We start from the raw sequence: 22568 nt of genomic DNA, 5'->3' as shown, positions 1-22568 counted from the left end.
GAGGTGTACGTCCCTCGTATGAGTGTGCGTCGTCCGAGACAAGATAGACCCCAGCCATCACGCGCAACGCCCAGGCTTCAAAGACCATTCCAGACCCTTCGTGAAACCTCCCGAGGAAGGCGCCTCATAAAAAAAGTTTTGAACATCCGGCCAGGGAACTGGAGGACGACTGGGGTCACGCCGCACCGGGGCGCGCTACCCGTCAGCCGTTGTGAGACAGGAAGAGAGCCTGAGGGTGAGAGTGAGAGTCTGAGTGAGAAAGGTGTGACGCAGTACAGGCGTGCAGTTCTCCACACAAACTCAATCAACATCCCAGTCCCTCGAGTTCCCGCCCCCAGCAGAAAGAGGAATTCCCCGAGCCGCATACGTCATGGCCCTCTCATCCCAATCTCCATACTTCGTACAGCACACACACCGAAACGCCCAGACGAACGATGTCATATCTTCACAGGAACCTGTTTGGAGGGGGAAGGGAGAGCGTAGGGAAATGAGACAAGCCGCAATGACCGCCACAAAATGCTACGCCCGCAGCCACCACGTTTTCTCCTTGGTCGAGGAGGCTTGTGGCTGGGGCGCTACTTTTCTCAGTTTATCTGGTTCACTAACTGCACCATGACATGTTTTTTCCAATCATTCGATTGGATCCACGCAGCTTAATGGGACTTGATGAACGCCGACGTGCAATCAAACTCTTCGACGCAGACTCGTGCAGCGAAAATCTTTCCTGCGGGCTAACGTAAGGTTACTGATAGTGTGGAGGGGGAGCCACCCAAAACGGGCACCATTCACACCCCAACCGTCCCAACGTCGTGCCCAAACGACTCGAACTGGTCGCTCCTTCTGGACGGCGCATTCGCTCCGGCCCTGTGAGATGTCGTCGTGTGACGGGGGGATCAGAAACCTTGATGCGGACCGGGGGTGTGTGTACCGTGTATGTGAGTGGGTGATCACACCTCGTCTCGAAATTTTTCTCTTCTCATTTGAGATAGGAGGTGTCTTTCCCTCGGCCGATTGGTTTAGAGACACATTCTCCCATTGAAGGAATCCGAGGGAGTACATTTGAGAAAAAAGACTGGGGTGAAAAGTACATGCCCTGATACCTTACCTCACCATATACGAAGGGACGGGACGGAAGGTGGGAAAAAAAAAAAAAAAAGGTGATGTATCACGGGAGATTACCACATTGACGTCACCATGCGGTGTCCCGGCTACCTTAGCAGAGCACTTGCACGCCTCGCACTCTGTCTCTCTCCCTCTCCCACAGACTCCAGCCCAGACCACACCTCCCCCAATTCTCCTAGCGCCAAAACGACCCGGAAATTAGGGTAATGTGTGATACGATACCATGCCTTACCGCTGACCCTTGAGGTACACCGTAAAGGTAGAGACAATCGACGATGGCGGGGGGATGTACCTTACTTTCGTAATGGTGTCACCGCTCTGCTGTGATGTAAGGTATTTGGCAAGTCACAAGGGTGTGCCTTGACGTTGCGCATTCCCAACTGCTTTGGCGTTCACTCTGTATATAAGACCCTTTATCCTTTTCCTCTACCTCACCCATTCGCACTATCCCATCACAGCCAAACACCACCGAACAAACCACCAAACACCCTTCGAGGTTCTCTCTACAACTCTACAAATTACCACTTTCCAACCCACCAATACCAACACCGCAAAAATGGGCGCCGTCGTCTCTTGTGTAAGTCATCAGTCCTCTTCCACATCCGACTATCATGGAAGAAACCACAAACTAATCATAATCCCCCTATAGGTCCAATCCGTCTTCCGGACCATCGGCAACTGCCTCACCTCCGTCATCTCAGGCATCGGAGGCATCCTCCACGCCATCATCGGCGGCATCGTCTCCTTCTGCAACATCATCATCAGCTTCCTCACCTGCGGCTACTGCGGTCGTCGCGGCGGCGGCGGACGTCGTCACAAGACCACGACTAGAAGTCGCGTCTAAGCCGACCCTTCTGTCTCACACATGAAGATGGAAGGGGTTGAGCCATGACGATTTGAATTATTGATACGAATGAACGGAGGAGCGCAGGGACGGGTTGAGGAGTAATGGAGAGTGCGACGCGATATCAGCTTTGACAGCATACCCACCCACGAGTTTTTTTCCTTTTCCCTTTACGATACCCAGATACCAGTAGCTTAGCTTGAATGGTATAACACGATATCCACAAACAAAGGAGTGCCACTGTGATATTGAACACACATAATTGTTTTTGTCGCGATTGACTGACGGTTGGTGTTATATGTTAGCTATCTTCGCCAAGCATTCTCACGTACCAATGAATGATAAAAGTACACCATCGTGTCGAAAAGATCGTTCGACGTATGAAATTCGCTGACATTGAATAGAGCGCTGTATTTTGATCTTTACATGTCTAATCTTCCAGAACATTACGGTTAAAGAACCCATAGACCTGCCGCCCAGACTCCCTCCCAATCATCGGCTCAAGCTCCCTCTCCGTCAAGTTGGCCACCTCCCTCAAATTCTCCGTCGCCAGCACGAGCCGCATGATGTTCTTGGGATTGATCCCTGGCACGGCGCCCAGCATCTCCTGCGGCTCGAGATTGAAAGCCTGGTCCTCGGCCTGCATATCTTTATCGAGCCCGGCGCGCACCGCAGCGATGGGATCCGGCTCGTCCTCCTGCGCCTTGAGCGACTCAAAAATCTCGGCCGTCTGGTACGGCGATGACGACCATATGATGCGCAGCTTGGGGAACGCCAGCGTCAGCAGGACGAGCTTGGACTGCAGGTCCGACGAGGTGTTCGTCGGCGCGATGCTGTTGAGGCTGCCCGAGAGGTCGGCAAAGGGCTCCAGCGTAAACGACTTGTTCTGGTCAAACTCGATGAGGAGCATGGCGCTCTTGTAGTGCTGGAACATTGTCTCGCACTGCGCGTAGAGGCGGCCGTCCTTGAAGGACGAGATGAGATCGGAGATGGACTTGCGCTCGACGCAGATGTTGGGCGAGAGGACGTAGTCGCCGACCGTGAGCATGCAGGGGACAATGATCATGGACCGCCCGTGCAGGAGCGACGGCAGCGAGGAGCGGAACTCGCGCACGTCGACGACGACGCGGGGCGGCTGCGCCGTGGCGGCGAGACGGCCGCCGCCGGCGATCCTGGTGTTGATTGTGCGAAGGAAGGCCTCCTGCGGGTCTTCGGCGCCATGGGGGTCGACCGTCATCACCAGGGACATGGACGCCCGCTCTTTGATGAGCTTCGTGAAGGCGTCCTTTTCGCGCCGCACGCTCGAGAGGTACCGCTGCTCCTCGACCGACTCGCCGTAGTACATGAAGTACACCCGTACGTTTCTGTCGTTGTGAGATGACCGGTAGACCTCGACGCGGCGGATGAAGGCGGCGTCGGGCTCGTACATTATGATGTACCGGGGCTTCACCTCCTCCAAGACGTGCTCATCCTGGTCCCCGTCGTATGCGTGAATGACAACCAGATCCTGCATCTCGTACAGTTGGAAAAAGTCCTCCATGTTCTCCAGAGGGTCGGTGACAATCTCTGGCTTTTGGTCCGCTTCCTCCTCTGTGATTTGCACCTCGGCCATGAGGTCTTCGACATCCGTGGGCTTTTCAAAGAATTGGAGGATGCTGCCGTTGTCGGCTCGCCCTTGGGCTGTTCCCGCCATACCGCCCCCTCGCATGCGTCTGCGCTTGTTCGATGGTGCCTTGCCCCGAAGCCGCTGACCGTTTCGATCGGTGGCGCCATTCAGAGCCTTTTGGTTTTCGGAAAATAGTGTAGCATTGACCTGGGCGAACTCCCGTTTCCACCGCAAATAGTTACGCAGCTTCCGCCTCATCATGAAAGCTGCGGATGCCGAGTCTTCGTCGTCATCGTCTTTCGTCGGATCTTTCTCGACCTTTGGCTTGAAATACATAGTTTGCAAATAGTCTCGAAGCTGTCTACAGGTGTTTGTATCCCCACACATGATGAGAATGGTACCGTTGGAATCGTCGCGGGCCGGTGGGTCAAAGTGCATGCTATTGTCAATCTCTGTCAAGACGTCCGCCAGCCAAGCCCATTTCGGCTGTTCTTCGAGAACAGGGCGAAGTGAATCGATGTTGGCGTCTGCTGTTGCAGCTTTTGCGCTGGCGGAGTAGACTCGACGCCGCGCTGTCTCGAAGATGGTCTGCGCTGCGTCAAGGAACAACCAAGGGGACTGGTTCTGCCTTGTCGACCCCGGAGGTGGCGAATGTGCCGCATGAATGGTATCTAAATGTTGCAAGAATGAGACGGCGTCGAGGGAGAGGACGGACGAGAGCATGCCTCGAAGGACGCTCAAGTCATTGACGATCTGTCGAGTTTTCCAGCTAACTCTATGCCAGTTAGGGTCGAGCTGCCTTCTGATGATCACGTCAAAGTTCTTGTGCAGGGCGCTGTCGAGGTTCCAATCCTCCATCTCCAGGCCCGTGTTGCCCTTCTTCAGCTCGTGGATGCTGACTTCCACACACTCCAGGATGGCGTTTTGAATATCTCGCATGGGCTCGCTCATTGAGATGTTCAACTCGATCACCTCTGCCGTCTTTTTGCCCTCCAAAGACTCTGCTACTGTAACGTGGAAGCGTGGCCATAATGACGCCTTTCTCAGAAAGAGGTTCCTCATCATGGTGGTCAATGGTGAGAAGCCGGTCGAAAATGGATCGGGATTATCGGCGAATGCTTTGAGAAAGCCAGCCTTGTTCTTTTGTCGATAGATGCGTAGAATGAAGGCCTCAAGCGACGTGGCCACGACGCGGTCGGCGTGTAAAACGATGAGGCCGGTGACTTTCTCGGTGTCGAGCAAATTCGTTAGAAGGTCAACGACAAGGATTCGCGATGTGATGCTAAAGATTCCACCACGAGTATACATCTTTTCTCTCGCGCCGACACTGGTGAAGTCGGTGTTGACGACCGTGAGCCCCCTCGCGTTGGGCGACTGGCTGATTGCGGCATGCTCGGCCAGCGCCTCTCCAATCCAGTTGTTTTCGCGATCCTCGGCCCCAACGAGGATAATCAGGTTGTTTCCTGCGGCATCATAAGAGTGAAGCAGGTTTGTGACGAGCCTCATGAGCCCCAGCCCACGGGCGAGGACGACGAGCTCATCTTCATTCCGCAGCTCCTGGAACAGGCTCTGTTGGTATTCCTGGCAGGAGTCAATTTGATGAAGCAGGTTAAAATGAAGATGGTGGACTTACAAGGGGAAGAGAGAGCTTGACCGGCTGAGCGTTGTTTGACATGGTGCATCGTGGCTGGCCGTGGGCAGCACCAAGTGTGGTTGAAAGCTACCTCAAGACATTGGATCGATCATGACTGGATCCGGACTGAGGTCACCACTCAAGTTCCTGGTCACAGCCATACAGTGCCACGCACGGTAAGAGGCGGTCGTGAATACGGTGCTTAAGAATCCACTCTTACTGTACGTTCTCGACATCCAACTTCAAGCAAGACGTTCAACTTCACGAAGTCAGATGGTCATTTACAACTTGGCTGCTTCGCTTTCCTCTTTGAATGGAGTCATATAGGAAACTCCTGCACTACACTGCCTTCTCTCAGAAGTGGCCGTTGTCAACCAAATCCACTGTTGAGGACATGGTGCAAACGCTAACATGTAAGCTTAGAACGTACCGGCGAAGGGTGTTAGTCCAGTCACTCGCCAAAGACATGGCTGAGCAACGCCAAAGCAGGTGCCTCGAGAATCTTGCATGAAATCTCAACGGTGATGAAGAGATTCTCTCAGTTCCACCACTTTACCTACTTCATTTCACTTGCAGACCCCTATCCCTCGTTGGCTCCTAGAATCACCCCGTGGTCACAGAAACAAGACATCTTGAGATCTTCAACAACAATCCTGCTTAGCGCCAACACTGCATCGAATCGACAAGACTCGGCAACGATCACTGGCAGATGCAACCGTGGGGTTATGGAGCATGGCGTGCTTGTCATTGGAAAGCCTGCCGTCTTCTGTCAAGATTTTGGTCCCATTCTCTTGCACGTTAGCGGCCCTCGTGATATGCACGTAATTCATCAGTGACGCGCAGAGAGTCTGGCCAGCATCTTCCCATCCAAACACGCCAAGATCAATGGCTGCTGAAGGGGCCCGGCTACGCGCGGTACACGCAGAGAGCCAATCGCACAACCAAAAAGACATGCGTCTTTTGGTGTTTGCATAGGAGGCCTTCCAGGTAAGCGGGGATGTTGCTCGCGGGGTTGTGACTGCCTCTACCCCTCTGCGGGCGGGACGACGTCATCGGCCGTCGCAACCTTCCACGTACCGCAGTGACCAGCCTCAACTCACATGTAAGCCACCAGCAAAGATAGTTTATAAGCAGTCCAGTGTCCTGCTCTTGCTGCCTGACTATTTAACTATTCATCACACTATCGATCCATCAAAGTACCAAAGACTCTTAAACTAAACCACCCAAGTACTCAAACATCAGTCAAAATGGCCGACAAGGTTAAGGAACTCGTCAACAACATCACCAAGGGTGACGTGAGTAGCATCTCTCCCTCATACCCACCCACAGCAGCGAAGCTGACATCTTACTTAGAACTCCGACAAGGAGAAGGAGTTCAGCACTCAGCCCATTAAGGAGGGTGGTGTCGACCCCAAATTTGCTGCTCACCAAGCGCACCCCGGCCCTGCCGTCCCCAAGGACTTCAACGCCCAAGAGGAGGGAACTAAGGAGGAGCGCCGAGCCAAGGCGGAGGCTTTGAACAAATAAACAGCACGACGATCAGGCAGCATCAAATGTGATGCATGGCCTTGTATGACCAGTTACGAATTGTAGACTATGGGAAACGGCGATGGAGACGGATCAACAAGCACGGAGGCTAGGGAATTGGTCGGTGGATAAAGTCATCTTAATACTGCCAATGAATTCATGAATCAAATCCCACATAACCTGACACTTTTGGTATGGCCTGGGCTCCCTTGGCCATCAAACATCGCGCTGTTGTAGACAATTTGAAACGTTGCTTGCATTGCCTTTCTAGTATATCCACCTGCAGTGTGGTCAGAACGGATCGGAGTGAGTAGGTATTCCACTCTGGAAATCTGTTGGTGATCGTCGCCATGCTTCCGTCGCCGTGTCAGCCCATGCCCGCTACCGGTGTCTTCGGGAAGCAGCGATGCTACCTTACGGCGTATGCTGCGGTTGCGCGTCCCACAATGACGACAGCCTTCCTCTGTATTCCACGTGGCGGTGCAAACGCAGTGTGGCTGGTGTCTGTGTTTAATACGCGGGAAGGACAATCCGACAGCGAAGACCGGGCCTGAGCAGGTAGTCAGTCGCCCGAGCAGCGCCCGGAGGAGGGAAACATCCCAGCCAAAGTCCACTGAAACGAACGACTCAGCCACCAGCCCGCCGTGGCCCAGGGCCGGTTACGAGTCCCGGCCAGCCAGCGCCCACTCGCCAACCTCCGCTGGGCTGCGTAAGGTACCTTGGGTACTGCGTAAGCCCAGTGTCTTTGGGCAGTCACTCTGTCCCGAAATGAGTCCAACAATCGTCTGCCATTCAGTCAGGTCAGGTCCCAGGTTTGCCGATTATCCCATTCGCAAACTGCACGCACGCACACCACTTCATCTCACATACAACCACCCGGACCTCATCCTCGCCATCACCCGGCACAACCTTCTCCTCCCTTCAGCCTTTCCGCAAGCCCAATTACATGGTATTCCAGGGTTCCCCCGTTGAGTGATGCGAGTCCACATTTCATGAAACGCCCCCGGACCCGGAAGCTCTGGCATCTTTGACCACAAGCTTATCACTCTCCCACGCAGCTTGCTTTTTGTTGGACGCAGAGTGACTGCCTCACATACCGCATTGCATAGCGAAGCATCGTCCCGACACTAGCTATACCTTACCTGCTGTGTACCATACAGTGTACCTTGCCTTGCTGCCTCCAACACCGACAAGCGACGGCACTTGGTTGACTTGTCTTGGGGTCCTTGTCGTCCTTGCAGGTATCACCTTACCTACTACTGAAAGCGATCATACTACGAAGCGCCATCCCGAAAGAGGAGGTGTCTGTTTGCCCAGCCTAATCACCAACTCCTAAGCGCCACTTTCCATCGCCTATACACGCGTACAACCCAAACCACCACGACCAAAGGTGGCTGTTGCCTCTGCTGCCGCGGCTCTTGCAAGCACACGACCCATACAACCACTCCACCCCGTCCCAATTCCAATTCCACCTTGATTCAACTACATACGAACAACGACACCTCACCCAACCGATCCCACCGAACATCCCCTCCCCCCTCTCTCCTCCGGCGACCCCTCCCAGTCTTCCCGCCGCCATCATGCCGTCAATTTTGAGCGACGATGACAAGGAGACGGTCAAGCGCTTCGTCCCCAAGCAGACCAACAAGATCCAAGCCGTAGCCGTTGCCAGGCTATACGTTGCTTACCCCAACCCCGCGAGATGGACAAACACGGGTATTCAGGGCGCCATCGTCCTGTCAAACGATCTCGTCGGCAATACGTACTGGCTCAAGATGGTGGACATTTCAGTGAGTGACTGCGCCCACGGCGCCACGTGCAATTTTGGCTGACATATTCAAAGTCTGGAAACCGCGGTGTCATCTGGGACCAGGAGATTTTCGACACGTGGAGCTACAATCAAGATCGCACCTATTTCCACAGCTTTGAGATTGAAGAATGCCTCGCCGGCCTCTCTTTCACCGACGAGAAGGAAGCCAAGCAATTCAAGAAGAAAATGGACGATAGAGAAAAGAACGCAAGCAGAGCTACGAGATCGACACCATTCGGAGGAGCCTCCCAGGCTGCCGCACATAAACATGGTCTACTTGGAGGTCTCTTTGGCGGCCGGCATGCAGCAGCGCCTACCCCTCCTGACTCCCCGCGATCGAACCAGCCACATGGCCGTATGCCTTCTCTGAATGGCGGTCATAAATCTTCAGAATTCGCTGTTCTTGATGCCTTCGACCCTCAATGGCGGGAGAATTTCGGCCAAGATCTCCGAGATAAGGGACTGACGGATGAGTTCATCAAGGAGAACCAAGAATTCATTGTCGAATTCCTGAAGGAGGAGCAAGAGAAACTAATGGCTGGCGCTCGGAGTCATGCTCCTCCTCCCCCTCCTCCGCCAGCACCACATACAAATGGCCTTGAACTTCGGAACGGAAGAGCGCCTCCTCCACCGCCGCCTCCAGGAGGAAGTCATTCAGATGGCCCACGTTTACCTCCGCCCCCGCCCGCACCTAGACGCGGCGCGGCACCTGCACCCCCGCCTGCTAGGAGATCTGGAAAAGCAGATACGCCTGCTGTCAATAGAGAACCGACACCCCCAAGCGAGCCTCCAGCGCCAGAAGCATCGAGGAGTCGATTCGCAGTACCGCCTCCCCTACCTGATGCCGGCAAACTCGCACATGCTTTGGGAGGTTCAGTCAATGCTATTCGTGGTGGGCCAGCAAACCCTGGGCCACCTCCTCCGCCGCGGCCACCCAAAACGCCAATGCAAGAGGAAGAAAGGCCTGCTGGACACAAATTTGGTGTACCGCCCGCATTTGCCGGGGCCAGGCAGGGCCCGCCACCTCCGAGTCGAGGACCCGTCCCACCGCCGCCGCCCCCACGTTCGGATGGCCCGCCACTCCCTCCGAAAGCTCCGGCATCAGAGGCACCGCCGTTACCACCCCCGTCTTCACGACCGGTGCCTCCACCCCCGGCGCTTGGCAGTCCGCCCCTGCCTCCTCCCCCACCACCGTTGCCATCATCGAGTGCTCCTCCGCCGCCGCCTCTGCCCACTTCGCCGCCACCTCTCCCAACATCGAATGCTCCTCCGCCGCCGCCATTGCCGTCGTCCAATGCCCCTCCGGCACCTCCTCTGCCTCCGTTAAACAATGCGCCGCCTGCGCCTCCTCCGCCGCCTCCCGGAGCAGGAGCACCTCCCCCACCGCCGCCACCTCCACCACCAGGAGGCCTGGGCGGACCTCCTCCACCACCCCCTATGCCCAACCGAGACTCTGGGTACTCCTCTGGCGTTCCTGTTCCTCAACCGGATTCTTCGCGCTCGGCCGTCTTGGGAGACATCCAGAAAGCTGGTGGCATCAGGGCCCTGAAGAAGGTGGACCGCAGTCAGATCCGCGACAGAAGCAGTGCCACAGTTGGTGGCGGTAGTGATAGTGGTCCTCACGGAAGCGGCTTGCCTCCAGCCGGTGTCGCACCTGGTGGTGGTGGTGGTGGTGACATGGCTAACGCTCTGGCCGCTGCCCTCCAGAAGAGAAAGGAGAAAGTTAGCAGAAGTGGTAAGTGAAAGCCAGCACGTCTTGATATTGTACCAATGCTAATACGTCACTAGATGATGAGAGAAGCGACAACGACGACTGGTAAGCGATGACCTGTTCGGGGTCGAGGGACGTGTATGAAGGACAGTCTTGGGGTCATTGGACCGGTACCGCAAGTTGTGGCCTAGGCTTCTTAGGCGGATGGAAGCAGTATTACATCGTATTCGATTCTTGGCTATCCAAAGCGACAGCTGCACAATTAGGGATCAGGCGGGCGGGTACGGTCTAAAAGCATCACAGTTCTTTGGTTGGTCAACCCCAAAGGTGCCAGGGAGATGCTCAGTATATCCGCATCTGGAGAACGGCACCTGGGTAGAAAAAGGACAATCTTACTTTCGAAGCAAGCCCGCTGACCGCATGTAAGAAATTGGAACTAAAACAAAATTCAAACGCGTTGCGCAGACTGCTCGTTCTGTAGACATATCACGTAGTAAGACAATTGGCAAGCGTGATATGATGAACATTTGGTAAGCGGCGCAAGCCACGGACCAAACTGGATTTAATTACTCAAGCGCAAGTAAAGAGGTAAGATCTATCGTTCTGATGATTTGACAAGCCATGACGTCTCTCCCACCATGGCCCGTCCAACGCACCACCCTTGACACCTTGACTGTCGCGGAACCCTACAGCGGATAACATGAGAATTAAACGACCGCGGGGTTTGAGAGAGAAGACAGCGTTCCCACCTCTCTCCATCTAGCGGTAGAGGACAGACGAATGATTTGAGAAGTGGGAAGGTTTCGGGGTTCTAGACACTCTGATATGTTGTTGCGAGTGTTGGAAGACAAGAGATGACATGGTTTAAATGTCATCAATGTCAACCTCCTTCTTGCCGGCGCCACCAGCGGCGCCCTCGTCCTCGCTCTCCTCCGAGTCGCGGTCGTCGTCGAACTCAAAGTTGCAGTCGCCGTCGCCGTCGGCGCCGTAGGTGTCCGTCTCGTTGATCTTGGCAGACTCGGGGAGCTCGCCGTAGGCCTTGAGGGAGCGGGCCTCGTCGGCGGTGTACTTGAGGATGACGTCGCCCTTGTCGTCCTGGTACTCGCGCAGGGAGAGGAGGATGATGTCGCCCTGGTTGATCCAGACCTTTTTGCGGAGCTTGCCGCGGATGTTGGCGAGGCGCTTGACGCCGTCGAAGCACTGGGCTTCGAGGCGGCCGTTGCCGAGCATCTTTACGACTTGGGCGTATTCTGTGGGAGAGAGAGGAGGAAAGTTAGCTGTGATGCGCTTTGGAGGTTTGGTTTGGTTTGGTTTGGTTTGTTCCGTAGCGATGGGAAGTGGCGGTGGGAACGCGTCTGTGGTTTTTTTCTTCTTCTTTTTTTTTTTCGGGTTGGGAATGGGTGGTGAACTAACCTTGGCCATCCTCCTTGAAGGTGAGCTCACGCTTCTCGTGGTCAGACTCGTTCTTTCCACGTCTGCGGTTCTTTCCTCCCTGTTTTGGTTGTTAGTCTTTTTGATCAACCATTTGCTTCCACCTCCATCGCCAGTGGCATCGTCAACGCCATCATCATCATCGCCAATGTGCGTCGTGTGTATGTGTCGAGCAATGGCAAGGAGGGGGCGGGGTTGTTGGCGGGGCGCGCGACTAAGCAGGGGGAGGGGTGGTTTTGTCGCTGAGAAGGAACTTGTCTTTTTTTTTTTCTTTTCGTCTCTTCCTCCTTCGCCTTGGGTACTTGGGGGCATGGAAATGGGGGGGGATAACGACTTACTTTTCCCTTATTCTTGGGCATCTTGACTACTCGTGAGAATTCCGGTTCTCAGCGGTATAGGTAGGATGTGTGAAGGGGGGGTGGGTTGGTTGGAAGGGGGGAGAGAGAGCGAGATGTTCGAGAGGAAGTGCGAAAGTGGGCGGTGGGCTTTATTGTGTGCGTTTGGAAAGCGCCCCCGTAACAAAAAAATGGTGGTGCTTTTTTGGGCTTTGGGCTCTGAGGTGTGGCTGTGGCTGGTTGCTTTTTTGTGCAGGTGCGTGTGCAGGGCAGTGAAGTGAGCTAATGGATGGAACAGGGGGTCCTGTCGCTGGGGAACTGGCGGCTACTGGTCTCTGTTCGGGTGTCTGCGGTGTGTGAGCCCAGGTGGGTTCCTTTCATATGGGAAGGGGCGAATGATGTTGAAACGGACTGGCTCGGTTTTTTTTTTCTCACTCTCTCCTGCAGTGTAGATGAGTCAAGTGGGGTGGCATCTTTACGCAGTATGTGAGTTGGTCACCGTCACCAAATGGAGAAAGGTGCGCGCTGTGGCTCGCATTCACTTGGGCGTCACTGAGGCGTGTGTGTGTCATCTACCAATCTCCATCAGTCCATTGAATTCGCATGAGCCACAGCCGACATGCCAATTGTGGCACCAACGATCCACTTCATTACGCAGTATAAGGTAGTCTAAGCTTTCCTCGACTTACCTAAGCCATTTTGGGAGAGCTTCGCCTGCATCACTTCTCCGACAGCCGTAGCTTGCCTGCAGCTTGCAGATCGCAAATTCGCGCCTCGTCGCCGTTTGAAATCTAGAGACCAGCCTCTATGAAATTGGCCTGACCTATCGACTCTATCATTCAATACCACCGGCGGAGCTTACTCTCGTATTATGAGTGCCCGAGGACCGCCCCCGGCGACGACCATGCGATGATGCCGATACGACTTCAACATGTCACCAGCACGATGCGAAGACTGCCTCTTGGTATACCCATAGCGACACAAGCCTCCTGGTTCTCTTCCTCCAACCCACGACTCCGCGTTTCCGCCATGAAGCAAAGATGGACAGATGAAAGGCGTCGCCAAGAAAGAGAAAGCAGGGATTATTGGGCATCAGAACGTAACAGAGAGCGCCAGGAGAAGTTGGAGAAGATCAAACGGAGGCTTCGTGGCGAAGACTCGAAAGCCTCCCAGGAAGACGCTTCGAAGCTCCCGTCAGTTCGAAAAACCAAGCCACCCCCGCATCCGGTCAACTTCAAGAACCTACCAGTGGAACATCACTTCAAAAGAATATTCCTCGACCTGGACATCGGGCTGGCCGCCTTGGACTACCGAATGGTCCATCTGCCCGGCGAACTGAAAAAGTTGTCTGAGCAGATAAAGATACAAATAACTCCACGGCATGTCATGAGAAATTGGGACAGAGAGTATTTCGTCGAGACGATGAACGAGCATCCCTACACGGTCCTGTACAGGCACAAGTACGAGCAGATGAAGGAGAACACGCCACTCTGGGTTTGGCTGTACGGGGTCACCCAGAACGGGGGTCCGGTCGTCGTGAATACTGCCCGGAGGACCATGAGGCGCGAGCTCCACGCCGCCCTAGAAGCCAGAGGCTACGATCCCGAGGGGCGTCTGCTCAGGCCCAAGAGGAACCGCACGGGGAAGGACACTTCCTTAGAGGGCAACCTGATAGGCACGATAGCGCTCACTGCCAGGCTCCCCGCCGACGTGGCGAAGAGGCTTTCCCGGGCCGATTTGCGGGCGGCGATGGACGTGGCCGTGGACCGCCTGATTGAACTCAAGGACGCCGAGCAGAACCCGGAGCGGTGGCAACGCGAGTACGACAGGAAACTGGAGGAGAGGGCACGCGAAGAGATTGAACGGGAGGAGGAAGCCAAACGTCGGAGAGAGGAGGCAGAATCAGAAACGAAGCGGCGAGAAGATGAGTGGCTTGAGAAGGAGTTTCAGAAGGAGTCGGTGTGGCGGGAGAGGAGACTGAAACAGGAGGAGGAGCGATCGCGAATCATTGAGGAGAAGAAACGCAGGCGGGAGGAGCGGGGGCTCAAGGTCGCCGAAGAGAAGCGCCGGAGAGAAGAAGAAAGGCCTCTGAATTCGGGCCAGCTCTGGGCGTGATGAGGAATCTTGGAGATGGCGGAGAGATGGATATGGTCCCATTATTGAGAGATGGCATGGGCAACCTTCATGATGACGGCTTCGGCTGTCGTCTGTGTAACATAATCCCTACAAATGATACCCCTAAGATAGAAACCATTATTTTTGTTTTTCTCCTTTACAGACAGGGAAGCATACGTCCATTGCCTATGTTACTGATATCTCGTGAGAAGCTGGCGGCGGTCTTGACACCACACAACACAACTTGGGAGACAAAGTGGACGTCAGAAACCCCAATGCAGTCTAAGCATATACGTCAGAAGTGACAACGGTCTACAAAACGTCCCATCATAATATCTAGCGAACAATAAGACGAAATCAATCAACCGTTATTAAAGACTTACATTTGGAATGAGAACTGAGGTGAAGCACGGGGCAGGTACGTACCCAGCCACCTCAACTCCTTACTGCCCCGTCCACGGTGTGAAGGGCAGCTGCAGAGTTGTTGGCGACGAATCACATCGCTAGCGCAGAGCTGCCAGCCGAGACGTCTGGAGCTGCCAACCTGGTAATTAACTGTGACTGGCGTTTGTACCTCTCTCGATCCAGCATATGTGTCTCGCATACACAAGCATCGCTGGCAACAATCTCCTGCTCACCCACCTGGCCACCTCCATACCGAACTCATCACGATAACCCGCCCTTGGAACCGAGACGAAAGGCCTACGGAATCGGCGACCGACCTTGCGCAATTGATCCCACCTTGCCCCCTTGGCCGGAGACGGGAAACACCAACAACCTTGCAATCACGTACCACGCTTCGAAAACTGGGACGAAGCCTCAACACCAGTAGACACAGTCCACGATGCTCGTCTCATTGACCGTCGGCAAGGTCGACGCCGGCGTCACGGTGCTTTTGACGCCGGATAAGCGTCTGGTACGTTATACCCAATGCACTCTGCAATTTTGGCGATGAACTGCGGGCTGTTTTCGAGGGAAGCTATATGGTCCAAAAGGCCCGGCGCCCTATCCCCCGCCCTACCCTCCATTTCCGCTCATCAATGTCATCGTCGCCTACTCACGAGACCCTGTACTAATTCCAAGCGCCCAGATCGAGTTCCCGTCTATCCTACTCCCTCCCAACATCTCCTCCGGCAGCATCGTCGACATCACCGTTGCCCGCAACCTAGGCTCAGAGGCCAAGACCGAACATGCCTTCCGCGAGCTCCAGGACCGCATCTACTCGTCCTTTGGCGCCAGCTCGCCCACGACACCCGTCCTGCGCTGCCGCAACGCAACCCAGACCTCTGTTGTCCTCGAATGGGACCCCATCGAGCTCGCCACTGCCGATATCCTCTCCCTCTCCCTCCACCGAAACGGCCAAAAGGCTGGCAACATTCCCCGGCCTCTGCAAATGCATAGCACAAAGATTAGCGGTCTTGCCGTCGACACAGACTACACCTTCCACCTCGTCCTGCGTACCACCGCCGGCACCCTCAGCTCCGAAAAGGTCACTGTGCGCACCCATAAGATGACGGACCTCAGCGGCATCACCATCACCACGGGCATCATGCCCCCTGCCACTAGAGAGGCGCTGTCCGCGGCGGTCGACCGCATCGGCGCCAAGATTGTCGACAGCGTCCGCATCGACACGACGCATTTTGTCACCACCGAGGGCCGCGGCCTGGCGTGGGAGAAGGCTGTCGAGACCAACATTCCCGTCGTGCGCCCCGAGTGGGTTGAGGCTTGCGAGAAGAACGGACGCATCCTGGGCGTGACGAAGTTCTACCTCGACGCACTCAGACCCGGACCCTCGAGCGACGAACTCCAGCAGACACCTCAGCCGCAGCAGACACCACCGACGCAGAAGGAGTTGCCGACACCCCCGGCCGCTAGCACGCCCGAGGGCAACGGCGACGCGGCGGCCGCCAAGTCGCCCGAAGCCGAGAACCCCCTCAGCAAGGCGGAGGAAGAGCCGGCTTCCGGGGACGGAGAGAAGGAGGCGGAGCAGAAGCGGATCGTGGACCAAGAGGAGCAAAAGGTGCGGCTGGAGGACAAGGACGAGCAGAACCTCGCGCACCGGCCAAAGGGGGAGTCGGACGACGACAGTGAGGACGGCAAGGGAGACGAGGACAATCCGACAAAGGAGGAGAAGCCGGGCGTCTCTCCTGACGGGGCATCTTTCCAGGATGTAGCCTTGTAAGGCGGGGGATCATGGTTGCGGTTGTGGTTGTGGGGTGAGGCGATGGGAGGTAATTCGGAGAATGTTCTTTCACAGCACGGAGTTACCCAGAGATGTTGTCGTGTCTCGTGTACAACTAGCCGTTTCTTCACGACTTTTATAGAATCAGTTATCATGGAATGATGACGATGCTAAAGCTGCCTGTGTCTCCTCTTTGAGATCTCGAATGATTTTCACTCCCATTTGAGGAGCTCCTTTTCTACTCATCTACGCCTAGACTCCAAATCCCTCCCTCTTTCATGCAAACATCGTTCATACATCCCGCCTTCTTTACGGCAAAATCTCCTTACCCGCCCAATCCCAAAACCTCCCCCTCCCCTCGATCCCAACCTCCTCCGTCAGCACCTTACACATCCTCTCCACCGCGTACTCGGGCTCAAACAGCTTCCCCTCGGGCACGGTATCCCAGAACCCTTGCGACAGCCCCGTCTTGACCGTCCCCGGGTGATACGCCACGGCCATGGCCCTCTCGCCGCTGCGCGCGGCCAGCCACAGGTCGAGCGATTTGGCGAGCGAGGTGACGCCGGCCTTGGAGGCGCGGTAGCTGTACCACCCGCCCTTGCGGTTATCCGCCGTGGAGCCCACGCGCGCGGACATGGCGGCCCAGACGGCGTGGGATGGGGGTAGGCCTCTCGCTTCGTCGTTTTCCGGTGAAGAAGAAGAAGAAGAAGAAGAAGAAGAAGAAGTGGATGTCGAAAACTTGACGGACTTTTTGGGGAGGAACGGGGAGAAGTGCTTCATGAGCATCATCTGCCCCAGGGTATTCACCCGGAACGTCTCCAGGGCGTCGTCGTAATCGATCTGGGCGGGGCTCTTTTCCGGGTGCAGGATCCCCGGCGTAGCGAGCGCGAGGCGGAGGTGGTGCGTGGAGGTCGGGAAGAGGGAGGCCGCTTCGGCGGCGGCGGCGGCGATTGTGGGCTCCGAGGTGACGTCGAGGGTGATCACTTTGAGGCGGGAGGCGAGGTCTTCTGTTTCCTTTGCGGCTGGGGAGGAGTGGGATTGTTTCTTTTCAGAGGAGGAGGAAGAAGAAGAAGAAGATGATGATGATAGGGAGGAGAGGATGGATTGCTTTACGGCGGTCGTGTCGGGGGAGCGGCATGTTGCGAGGATCGGGGCGGTGGTTGTGCGGAGGAGGTGACAGGTTAGGTGGGCGCCTATGCCGCGGGAGGCTGGGGCGACGAGGATCCAGGGGCGGGACATTGTGGTTTGAGGGTATTGTTATGTTTTTTGGTGTTTGGGAGAGCGGATGAGTGGTTGGTGGATGTGTTTTGTGTATGGCTTCGGTTGAGTGAGGATGGTGGATGTATCGCGTGTAAGACACGATGGAAGTGAAAGTCTGTCACGAGTCTCAATCGACAACCACTACACGGGGAGGAGAATGGGAGCTACAAATGATAAAACTTGAGTAAGCTAGGTAGCTTGAGTAAATAGTTAGCTGCATGTCATCCAAGACAAACCAAATATCCAGCTTCAGCCTCGAATTGAGTTTCCCAGCTCCACAAAGAATCTAGGTCAAAGACATCATGACTTTTGTTGCTCTGCTGCGTACACTACTAGGGAGAAACGCTAGCCCCCGCCAGAAATAGTTGAAGATCAACCCCTTCCGGAAACGAGCTACTGCAAGGGTCCCGCACCCCATCAGACGACGACGTCATTGGTTGGAGACCTTTTTGACGATACGCCTGAGAGATCTGGGGGCTTTCGATCTCCATCTCATCGATCTACATGGCACATGGTAGCTCAGATGTTGGGCGTTCTTCATGGACGAGGCTAGCTTGAATTGTAGTTTTCGTATTGTCACAGTGCATATCACACTTATGGGATGATCAGGCAATTTGAGAAAGCAAAATAGGTATCTTTTTTGAGTCTCCTCGCGTCTTGCATCAGCAGCGCAGATGGTGTCCGTCCGACGCTCATGGTATGGGCGTGAAAAGAAAAAGAAAGAGGAAAATAACACTGAACTAAAAGTTGTTGTGAGCTCTGGGTATACTCACTTCTCATCATCCCTGATTTTAAGATCCTGATACTGAGAATCCTCATCCACAAAGTTCCACAAGATAACACCTAAAACCACACCTGCCATCCAGACAAAGGAAAGGGGTCATCATCAAATACCTTGGCTACAATGGCTTACACCTTTCAGTTCATGAAGGCGGGAAGCCGGCCAATTCCCACGTCCAAGCCAAAGAAAAACGAGAAGAGATTGAAATAGGAAAAAAGTAGAATGTGAGGTCCAACATCAACCTCCTCCCCTAAATCAGACTATAGTAATACTCCGTATCCGGCAACGGCGTCTCCGTCCTGGAATCAGTCCGCGCCGCCTCCAGACTCACCCGCGAAGCAACCTGCAGCTCCCTAATCAGCGGCTCCATGGCGTCCAGCCCTCCACGCGTGATGAGCGGCTGCATCATCACCGCCTGGTGCCTGCTTCCCCGGACCGCCCTGCCGCCGCCGCCGCCGATGATGACGCTGGTGCGGGGGGTGATCTCGTGCGAGGTTGACGGGCGCCTCTGTCGGGGGTGGATGAGGTTCACAAAGTCCCCGTCAAAATCGTCAAAGTCTCCACCTGTGCATCCAGTACCGTTCCCCCGGGTGTGAAACTCCTCGGACTGCCGCTGCCGCTGTGATGTCCGGGTGGTGGTGGTGGTGGCGGTGGTGCTCGTAGTGTTCCCGCGAATGCGGCCCGTCCTCCGCACGCGGACCTCGTGCCTCGCGTCGCGGCTGATGTGCTGCTCTTCGTAGACGTAGTCGTCTCCTCCGTCGTCACCGAGACCAACGCCGCCGCCGCAGAGGGGCCAGTCGGGGAGTGTTGCTCCCCCGCGCGGTCCGGCGGGGCCGAAAAGGGGCGACCCGGGGAGGCTGCGCAGGTCGCTCATGCAGCGCTCGAGGCGCTCGATGAAGAGCATCTGGTTCCGCTCCTGCTGGTGCATGCGCAGCTCGAGGCGCTCCTGGTTGCGGAGCATCTCGTGCGCGAGGTGGTTTACCTGGACGCTGCGGAGGTTGGCGTAGTGGTTGCGGAGTTCGCGGGCTGACATGTTGAGCAGGTTGAGGGGGTCGCGGTCTGCTCCAGCTCCTGCTTCTGCTACTGTTCCTGCGTCTCCTCCCTCTTGCGAGCGGAGGCTTTTCGGTCGCAGGGTAGCTGTTTCGTCTGCGTCGCCGGCGGGGTCGTCAGTTGATACCGTCGGCTCTCGTTTGCTGTCGGAACGGTTGACATATCCCTCGGCCCTGGCGGTGTTGAAGAGCACGGAGTTGGTGTTGCCCGCCGTATGTGGGCGCGCAACATGCGTGGGAGCTTCTCCTTGCGGCTGGCTGGTCGCAAAGGGCGGGTGCGAGACCTCGATGACTGTTACCGGCGAGTTGAGGGTTGACGCAGACCACCTCTCGTCCACCGGAAGCGAGGGGACGACCTCAGCGACGGGCATGATGGCGCTCAGTCGAGGACCGCAGCCGGGTTTGGGGAAGGCAGCGATGCTGCCCGCGATGGACTGGCTGTCGTCCGCGACATCGATCTTGACCTTATCGTCGGACAGCGCAAAGCTGAAGCGGTTCGAGCACAGCCGGTCCGCGTCCGCTTGTGAAAGAGTGCCCGAGTCGGCGCGCGTCATGCGAGCTGGCCGCGGTTCTGCGTGGCCATCGTCCATCTCTACCGCCTGGGCGACGACACTCGCGTCGGACGGCGCGAAGCTTCCAATGCGGTCCAAGAGTGGCACCGAGCTCGCCCAGCTAGCGCGTTGAAGGCTCCCCCACCGACGAGGCGGCTCGGAGCTGAGCGTGCTGTCTCTCACGTCCCCGTTCCCAAACGTGTTGGCGGCGGTGTCCATCGTGTCCGTCGAGGCCCGGTGGTCGGCGGCCGTGATGTCCCCCAGAAACGGCGTCTTGTCCCAGTCGATTGTAGGCGTCTCCAGCGCGGATTCCCAACCGGGCGTCAGCTCCTCTCGCGCCGTCTCCCAGCCTATGGTCTCCGTCTCGGTATCTTGCGTGGCCTGCCAGTCTGATATCTTTGTTGAAGTGCCGTTCTTGTTGTGTTTTGTCGCCTTCTTGTGAGACTTGGCCATGTGTGCCAAGTTCGTGGCGGATAATTTCGTTTGCGGTAGGTGGTCCTTGGACCCGAACGTACCATCTCGAGAAGGGAGGCGCAGGGAGCTGATGACCGTTTCGCAGGTCCTGGGCCTCGGCGTCCTCTCGCCGTCATCGTCTTGGGGTCCTTGTCTCGTGAGGGCTCGCAACGCATCCATGTCTCTTTGCTTGAGAGACTTGACACGCTCCTTGCGACTTTGCCGCGAGGCAGCCGTTCTTGTAGAGGGATTCCCAGACGCTAGAGACTCTCCAACAAGAGTGGTCTGCGCTGTATCGCTGCTCCCCGGCCGGACAGAAAAGGACTGACGAGATGGTAGCACCGGCATGTCGGATTGCTTAATCGATGCCATTGAGTATGCCTTTGCAGACCGTGCGCTCGATACGACCGGCTCCGACAACTCTGTCGTTGCGATGCTTGGGCTGATGGAGTGTACCTCGGAAAAGGCTCCGGGACTCAGCTGAGGGCCATCTGACAGTATACTTTGGCGCTGGGAACCGCCGCCCAGGATGCCATCGATCGACCTCTGACTGTCTAGGACTGCATCTGGGTGCGGCCTCACAATTTTGATGCTCGACCTTCTCGGCGGCAGCACGATGTTCTCAGGCCGCCTTGGTGTTGTTCTCGCTCTGGGTCTCTTCGTGTTGGGGATCTGAGCAATGGAACCCTCGTCCCTAGAGAACCCACACTCTTTGTTGAGACTGCTATAAGAGCTTTTGGCCGCGTGGACGGGCTCGGCCGGGAGCTCGGCGTACTGAGGCGGCGGAGGAGGTAGTCGATCGCGCCTAGTCTTTGACATTGAAGAGCGCCCACGCAAGCTGCCCGGAGGTGTCGTGTAAGGCGTCCTGGGCGGGCTCATGGGGTTGGGGTTGATCTTGGGCCATATCGACACCGAGCCCTTGCATCCCCTCTTAGCGCTCATCGTGTCGAGCGTCGAGATGGATCCCTTTTCACTGACGGTCTTGAGAACAGTGACCGTACGATCACTAGCATAAGGTCTGACGCCGTTCCTGGTTTCCTCGTCGCTGTTTCTTACCGGGGGAGTCGGGGGTAATGGTGGCGTGGCATTGAAGATGGCGAGGGCCCAGTCAGAGTCCGGTCCTACGTGGCAATACTCCAGCGGGATGGAAATTGCGATGTGCGAGTTGCCGCTGCTCGTCTTGGATGCGACAGCAGAGTTGGGGAGTCCTGCGGTCCGGGGCCGGCGGACGGGCGACTCTGACCTGGCTCGCGTGCGCGGCCTCCGCAGCTTCCTGAGCAGTCCCCATCTCTCCCGCTGCTGCTCCTGGGATTCGGTGACGACTGTGGTGGCGGCGTCGTCTTCAAAGAGGGATTGTTGTGAAGGAAACTCTGGCGGCGGCGAGGTGGTCCGGAGGAAGTCGATGAGGTCCGCCATGCCTCCCCCTCTGTCGCAGTTCTCCCTGGCGCTCGCGCGCACCGCGCCCCATTCCGAGTCGCAATCTGCCGAATCGATCCTGCCGAGGGCTTGTGTGAAGAGGTCGTTGGACGAGCGTGCTGTGCGAGGGTGGAATCCGCGTTCGCTGCCGCTGTCGAAGCTGTCAAACGTGCCGCGGCGACCCCGGCCGAGTGCGAGGTCGAGCCGCGGCGGGCCTGTATTCGATGAGACGACCATGACTTCGCTACGTCTGTTGACTGGGTTCTCTGAAAAGACCATCTCTTTATCCCTCGGTGGGAAAGCTTCAGCTGTGTGATATGTTGCCTCGAGACCGCATGCCCGAAAGCTGTTCCTCCAAGACACCAGTAAGAAAAAGGGTTCCAGATGCGCAATACGTTTTTGATAGAGGGTCGCACAACGATGGGGTGTGTCTTCGACTAAGGAAGTCGTCTGCGGCGCAGCAAATAGATCTGGCTAAGACGGGCCGCTTGGCGACACACGTCGAATAGGTGGAGTGGTGGTCACGCAAAAGACGAGGCGAGATCGAAGTAGGTACTGAGCTTTGCTGTTTGCGTCTATGAGTGACGTTTACTCATTCAACCTCTAGGAGGCAACGAATGAGGTTTGGTAAGAGCGCAAAAAGATTCAGGAAAGGTGTGAAAGAGAGATGAACAGGAACAAAACAATATCAGGCTTAGGGTTCATGGAGCAACACTTGGATCATCTCCCGGTCGCTTTCTCT

The 22568-nt window shown here is 56.1% G+C and overlaps 9 protein-coding genes across 9 annotated transcripts; 5 read left to right on the top strand and 4 right to left on the bottom strand.

Moving 5' to 3' along the window:
* Nucleotides 1-1678: 1678 nt before the first annotated feature.
* On the top strand, nt 1679-1966 carry CTAM01_09556 (uncharacterized protein; the record flags this gene model as incomplete). Its single annotated transcript, XM_060525575.1, has 2 exons — nt 1679-1699; nt 1772-1966. The coding sequence occupies 2 exons, from the start codon at nt 1679-1681 to the stop codon at nt 1964-1966; spliced, it is 216 nt and encodes a 71-aa protein (XP_060379821.1).
* Nucleotides 1967-2396: 430 nt separating this feature from the next.
* Nucleotides 2397-5247, bottom strand: CTAM01_09555 (DNA repair protein; the record flags this gene model as incomplete). Its single annotated transcript, XM_060525574.1, has 2 exons — nt 2397-5153; nt 5206-5247. The coding sequence occupies 2 exons, from the start codon at nt 5245-5247 to the stop codon at nt 2397-2399; spliced, it is 2799 nt and encodes a 932-aa protein (XP_060379820.1).
* A 1205-nt stretch (nt 5248-6452) lies between these two features.
* CTAM01_09554 (uncharacterized protein) lies at nt 6453-6732 on the top strand (the record flags this gene model as incomplete). The annotated part of the gene is made up of 2 exons (XM_060525573.1): nt 6453-6500; nt 6559-6732. The coding sequence occupies 2 exons, from the start codon at nt 6453-6455 to the stop codon at nt 6730-6732; spliced, it is 222 nt and encodes a 73-aa protein (XP_060379819.1).
* Nucleotides 6733-8312: 1580 nt separating this feature from the next.
* CTAM01_09553 (WH1 domain-containing protein) lies at nt 8313-10362 on the top strand (the record flags this gene model as incomplete). The annotated part of the gene is made up of 3 exons (XM_060525572.1): nt 8313-8522; nt 8576-10277; nt 10331-10362. 3 exons carry the CDS (start codon nt 8313-8315, stop codon nt 10360-10362), a joined length of 1944 nt encoding a protein of 647 aa, XP_060379818.1.
* Nucleotides 10363-11117: 755 nt separating this feature from the next.
* CTAM01_09552 (translation initiation factor eIF-1A) lies at nt 11118-12043 on the bottom strand (the record flags this gene model as incomplete). The annotated part of the gene is made up of 3 exons (XM_060525571.1): nt 11118-11503; nt 11667-11745; nt 12023-12043. 3 exons carry the CDS (start codon nt 12041-12043, stop codon nt 11118-11120), a joined length of 486 nt encoding a protein of 161 aa, XP_060379817.1.
* Nucleotides 12044-12964: 921 nt separating this feature from the next.
* Nucleotides 12965-14134, top strand: CTAM01_09551 (uncharacterized protein; the record flags this gene model as incomplete). Its single annotated transcript, XM_060525570.1, has 1 exon — nt 12965-14134. The coding sequence occupies one exon, from the start codon at nt 12965-12967 to the stop codon at nt 14132-14134; it is 1170 nt and encodes a 389-aa protein (XP_060379816.1).
* Nucleotides 14135-14978: 844 nt separating this feature from the next.
* CTAM01_09550 (BRCA1 C Terminus domain-containing protein) lies at nt 14979-16316 on the top strand (the record flags this gene model as incomplete). Its single annotated transcript, XM_060525569.1, has 2 exons — nt 14979-15050; nt 15225-16316. The coding sequence occupies 2 exons, from the start codon at nt 14979-14981 to the stop codon at nt 16314-16316; spliced, it is 1164 nt and encodes a 387-aa protein (XP_060379815.1).
* A 309-nt stretch (nt 16317-16625) lies between these two features.
* Nucleotides 16626-17555, bottom strand: CTAM01_09549 (oxidoreductase; the record flags this gene model as incomplete). The annotated part of the gene is made up of 1 exon (XM_060525568.1): nt 16626-17555. The coding sequence occupies one exon, from the start codon at nt 17553-17555 to the stop codon at nt 16626-16628; it is 930 nt and encodes a 309-aa protein (XP_060379814.1).
* A 1052-nt stretch (nt 17556-18607) lies between these two features.
* Nucleotides 18608-22105, bottom strand: CTAM01_09548 (uncharacterized protein; the record flags this gene model as incomplete). The annotated part of the gene is made up of 1 exon (XM_060525567.1): nt 18608-22105. The coding sequence occupies one exon, from the start codon at nt 22103-22105 to the stop codon at nt 18608-18610; it is 3498 nt and encodes a 1165-aa protein (XP_060379813.1).
* Nucleotides 22106-22568: the final 463 nt, after the last annotated feature.

This window comes from Colletotrichum tamarilloi (assembly GCF_030869305.1).
Source record: "Colletotrichum tamarilloi strain Tom-12 chromosome Unknown Scaffold_38.1, whole genome shotgun sequence".
NCBI lineage: Eukaryota > Fungi > Ascomycota > Sordariomycetes > Glomerellales > Glomerellaceae > Colletotrichum > Colletotrichum tamarilloi.
The sequence above is the reverse complement of the archived record's forward strand: the minus strand, read 5'-3'. Positions and strand labels throughout refer to the sequence as shown.